Below are 5677 nucleotides of genomic sequence, written 5' to 3' on the forward strand. Positions count from 1 at the left end.
TTTATCTTGTTTTGGTTGTTGGACTGTATTTGGGGGTGTATTTAGTTCATGTCTGTAGATGTTGTGCATTGGTGTATAACTGAGGAAGTTGTTGCCTGTTATCTTGTTTCTTAATAATAATAAAAGTTCTCGCGTGGCTGTTGTTGTTGCCAGGTCCAGACCTTGCTTGGAGCGTGTCATGCTCCTTCTGTTGGTGAAAACTGTCCAGCTGGTCCAGGTTTCGTCTCAGCTTGAACATCCGCGCTGTCCCGGCAACGCTCCGCTTTGTTGGATCAACATTTGCAACCGCAAGGTCACTGTCGCTATCATCATCATCATCATCATCATCCTCCCTAGAACCGATGCAAAAGAACGTTTAAATGATAATTGTAGAAGCCTTACACACTTTGATGTGCATTAACAACTATAAAACTACACTTAGAAAGGTTTTTAATACTTAAATACACAACGTAATCACCCTGTAGTAGTGCTGTGATATGGAGAAAATGTTCTGTCACAATATAGGTGGACATATCCTGATAACAATATATATCCTAATACAGTATTTCTTCCTTAAAATTACATGAAATGAATAGAAAATTGTTATTCATTATATATTTAATTATATATAAAATGGTTTCTATAAATAAAATGGTAAAATGACCTTTTCCTACTTCTTAGGACAGAGGTATGCAACTTTTATCACAGCGGGGCCACAAAAATGTGTTTGAGCATTAATACAACGTTAATAAAGGAGTTTTATAGTAATTTTGTGTGTTTTTCTGTCATTCTGTGAATGTTTTTTTTTTTTTGTGCATTTCTGTAGTCATTTTGTGTATTTTTTTCTGTAAAATGTTTTTTGGAGTAATTTTTGTGTATTTCTGTCGTTTCGCTTGTTTATAAGTACTGTGGGTTTGTAGAGTCATTTTTTGTGTTCTAGTCTTTTGCTGTACTTTTGTTGTCATTTTCTGTAATTTTGTATATTTTTCGGAGTAATTTTGTGTATTACTTTTGTCATTTTGTTCATTTTTGTAGTATTTTCTGTGTTTTTCTCTAGTCTTTTCCTGTATATTCCTGCAATGTTTTAAATCTTTGTGTTCTTAATGTATTCTTGTACTTGTTTTGTGTACTTTTCTGTCATGTTGTACATTTACTTTGGGGGCCGCATAAAATTAGACTGAGGACTGAATCTGGCCCCCAGGCCGCCAGTTGCCTATGTCTGCTTTAGGATTTTGCGACCAATTTCTGCGATTTTGCCACTGCAAAGTAACAGCATTGCTGTGAGTAGATTAGCCTGGTTCACCATATTTTAGCAACAGAGTGGGACCAAGACCACACACATTAAAATAGCCATATAAATGATAGAGCAGACATAGGCAACTGGCCCCCAAAATAAACATACAAAATGACAGAATAATACACAAAACAAGTGCAAGAATACATTAAGAACACAAAGATTTAAAACATTGCAGGAATATACAGGAAAAGAGGAGAGAAAAACACAGAAAATATCCAAAAACACACTAAACTACAACAAAAATGAACAAAACGACAACAGTAATACACAAAATTAACCAGAAAAAATATATAAAATTACAGGAAATGATAACAAAAGTACACAAAAAGATAAGAAAAACACAAAAAGACTCCGAAGTACTCACAAACAAGAAAAACAACAGAAATACATAAAAATTACCCAAAAAAATAGAAAATGACATCACAAATACACAATATGTCTACTAACAACATATATTTTACAGAAAAAAATACACAAAAGGACAACAGAAATGCAGAAAATGCCTCGCAATGAGCAAGACAACAACAAACATACACAGAATGACAGAGAAACACAGAAAATTACTATAAAACTTGTTTGTTCCTGTATTAATGCTAAGATTGCTTATTATTCTAAATGCTGACATGAATGTTGATCATGTGACCCTCTGATCAAACAAACACATTTTTTTTGGTCCCGCTGTGATAAAAGTTGCCTACATCTGCGATTGAGGGTTATACCAATAAATAAACAATATAGATAGTTATATCGCACAGCATTACCCTGTGGGAAAAATCACTTACTCATACAATTCCTCTAGCCACTTTAAATCAGAAGAATAAGGTGGTTCGTCATCTTTGGAGTTCTCCAGATGTGGATCAAAATCTGTAACAAGGAGGTGTAACACATCAGTAACAGAACACAGTTTTTCTCAATATGAGAATGTAATTGGAGAGATTTGTATTTAATTTACCGTCAGATTCTTCATCAGTGCTGGAGTGCAAACCCATCAGTGTACCCCTGTCTGACTCTGCTTCAGATGAGCTTTCTCTGTCTCCAGTCTCCATTTTACCTTCATTGTAAACAGAATGAGAACATTTATTTTTCTATTTTATTATTACTTTTATTAATTTTATTTAAAGTTTGCAGTATGTAAACATTAGGGATGTCCCGATACAACTTTTTCACTTCTGATACAATACCGATATTGCTGCCTTGAATATTGGCCGATATCGATACGATACAATATGAGCACAAATCATACATACTTTTATAACTTATTTTGTAGTGTGGAATGTTAGATCAAGTGATGTCACTCAAACATAGAACAATAGTCAGCAACAGTAAGCATGATAAAAACTGACCCATTTATTATTAACTAATTGGTTACATGAATTTTTACCCTTTAACATAATATCTACAGTAGTCTACAATTCAATAAATATCATTTAAATATATATGAGATTTTAGATGCAGTCCAATAAAATTCAATATTTGTTTTCTGGCTGATGTCGGACCGATTATCGGATCGGGACATCCCTAATAAACATAAAACAATCTTTAATTCCAGTTCACAATCTGAACTGCAACAGCAGCAACACGGTTTACAATTATATAATATTACAAAGATCATTGAATTTGATTGTATTAATAACAGAAACAAAAGAGGAACCACCCCTCCTCCCCCCCCAAAAAAAAAAATAAATAAATTGTGAGGCAGACCTCATAGTGATATTCTGTGTAAAATGAGAATTATTACTATTTAGTTATTTATTTACTAAAATCATAAACTATTTGAACAGTTTATTTTACTTTCTTGTCGTAATGTTAGATAAAATAAATACTGAATAAATGAACATTGTTCAGGAGTCCTGTGTAGCAACAATATCTAATTTCAAATAGCTAATAATGTCCAAATCATAAGTTTCTACAATTGTTTTAGTTTCTTTCATCTAAAAAATATATCAATGCATTTTTTTTTTAGTTGACAAAATTAACTAAATATAATGATTTGAGTCAAACAACCAAGGAAAACATGACAAGAGCCACTTAAAGAATACTAAACATTAATACAAAAAAATAATTATACGTTTTTATTAATATTAATATTAATTTGCACAAACAAAAAACCTCATAGTGATATTCTATGTCAAAAGGGATTTATTAGCAAGATTTGTGAAGCTTTTTTTTTTTTTTTAAAAAAAGATAAACAATTTGAAGTTTTTTTTTACATTCTTGTCGTTTTATTGGTAAAAATAAATGTTTAGTAACTCTGTGAAGATATAAATAATAATTTCCGAGCTTTAACTTTTGCTGAAGGAAGGAATAATCTTTATTTTATGTTTTTAAAGGGACCTCGGAATGTTCGTGTTATGAACACCACAGTTTGTAGCTGAACGAATAATAGTAAACAATAAAACAACGACTAACGTTATGCAATACTTGAAATAAAAGTAAATACAACACACAGCCGGTACCTTTTTGAGCTCAGTTCTCGTCTTAAAAATACGATTTCCTTCTCCTCAACTTCAAACCGCGTCCTGTCTTTACAGGAGAAAAGGTTCTCCATGACAACTTCGAACCGCCATGTTTGACTGTTACCATGGAGACAACACCGAGGGGCATGGCCTCAGGGAGCTTAGCAACAATATCTAATTTCAAATGGATAATACTGTAAAAGTCACAAGTTTTTACAATTACGTTTTTATTTCATTCTAATAAACAATAAATACATTTAATTTAATAGACTTTATTATTATTATTATTATTATTATTATTATTATTATTATTATTATTATTATTTATTTTTTATTTTTTAACAAAATGAATTTAATATAATGATTTGGGGCGCTGACGAGAGCTACTTAAGAATGCCAAACCTTTCACAATTGTACAAAAATATGAATTATAGTCAATGAAGTTATTATTAATTTGATATTTGCATATTTGGATTTTTTTTTTTTTTTTTTTTTTTTTTTTTGAGGCACACAGTTCATTTAATCGAACATTTGGTCTCATTATAATCATGCAGACTAAATTGCAAAAACATGATATAAATCCTGCTGCTACAGGAAAATTATATATGAAACCTTTTTTTTATTTTTCTCAGTTATTTTTGTGTATTTTATAGTAATATTGTGTATTTTTCTCTCATTTAGTGTGTCTTTGTTGTCATTTTGTGTGTTGCAGGTAATGGTAAGTATTTTTCTCTCAGTGTGTGTTTTTGGTGTAATTTTTATGGATTTTGCTGTTTGTTAATTTTATTTTCCAGTTAATTTTTCTCTTTTTTTGTTTGCTTTGTGAGTTGCTGGTAATATTCAGTATGATGTATCTTATCATTTCTAACTAAAAAAAAAAAACATTATAAAGCTCTGTTTGTAATGCTTTCATTTCTTAAAGGTGCAGTCTGCAACTCTTATAAAAGTGACTATTTCTCATATTTGCTAAAGCTGTCACTATGTAAGGACATCTTTACATCAAACTAGTAGTTTGTGTGAAATAAACACACTCATTGAGTCCCGCCCCCTGCTGCTCCTGCTGCCTTTGGCAGATTGTCAGAATGCACCACGACCGAGCAAAAAGAACCAGTCAGAGCCAGGATTGTGTTTGATGGGCTGTCTGACAGCTGTTGCTCACAGTCTCCGCCCCTTTCCCGGGGCTGTAGAGCCGTCTTTTTTAAAGTGTATGGTCTGGAGGAGTAGAAGATGGAATTAGCAACTTTTCTGCTCGAAAGGTCATTACTGCTGCTTGATTTACATTGTTACATTAGAACTCTGTAGTGCATGTGTTGTTCATGTGCGCGCAGCAGCCTCCGTGTGGGCTGCTGTAAGTGACACTGTTACTGCTGTTGCTGAGGTGTGTGCACATAGAGAGAGAAGCACTGCAGTAATATGCTTTTAACAGAGCATGTTATATCACTGTGATGTTGCTGTCTGGCTAACGTTAGCTTGTTAGTTCCTCTGAGGGAGGGACTTTGGAAAGTTTGGAGGCAGGACAAGAGAGCAGCTGGGAGGGAGGGAGGGATCTGAGAGTTGCGGACTGCACCTTTAATTTTTCTCTCTCTCTCAAGTAACCCCCTGTAGTGCCATCGAGTACCCCTAGGGGTACACGTACCTCCATTTGAGAAACCCTGCCCTGTACAGAGAATACCTATGTGCTTCTCGATTTCAGGGTAGACAAAATATAGATGGTTAAATCTTTATTTGTTATAATACTTTTTGGAGATTTTTTTTCACCTTAAAAAAACAAAAAAAAAACATATATATATATATATATATATATATATATAAATAAATGATCCAGTGATGATAAATCTCCTCCCCTCCTCCCTCTGTGGCCCCTTTGGATCCAACGCAGCAACAGCAGGAGCGACAGATTAGTGCGTCTCTCTCTCTCTCTCTCTCTCTCTCTCTCTCTCTCTCT

General features: G+C 33.2%; 1 protein-coding gene across 7 annotated transcripts in view; it reads right to left on the reverse strand.

Moving 5' to 3' along the window:
- The window catches only part of cfap74 (cilia and flagella associated protein 74), a 74980-nt gene extending 71119 nt beyond the window's left edge, over positions 1-3861 (reverse strand). For 6 of the 7 annotated variants that reach the window (XR_003674478.1, XM_028452709.1, XM_028452707.1 and 3 more), the window contains exons 1-4: positions 3733-3861; positions 2229-2327; positions 2059-2140; positions 162-332 (exon numbers count right to left, since the gene is read on the reverse strand). Coding sequence is in view for 6 of the 7 variants with exons in the window: in XM_028452709.1 (XP_028308510.1) it covers positions 162-332; positions 2059-2140; positions 2229-2322 (347 nt within the window). In the remaining variant the exon portion in view is untranslated. The remainder of the gene's footprint in view (positions 1-161; positions 333-2058; positions 2141-2228; positions 2328-3732) is intronic. The other variant, XM_028452706.1, reaches the window with a different exon arrangement.
- Between the last annotated feature and the right edge of the window lie 1816 nt (positions 3862-5677).

The sequence above is a fragment of the Gouania willdenowi genome, chromosome 7 (assembly GCF_900634775.1).
Source record: "Gouania willdenowi chromosome 7, fGouWil2.1, whole genome shotgun sequence".
In the NCBI taxonomy this organism is placed as follows: Eukaryota; Metazoa; Chordata; class Actinopteri; order Blenniiformes; family Gobiesocidae; genus Gouania; species Gouania willdenowi.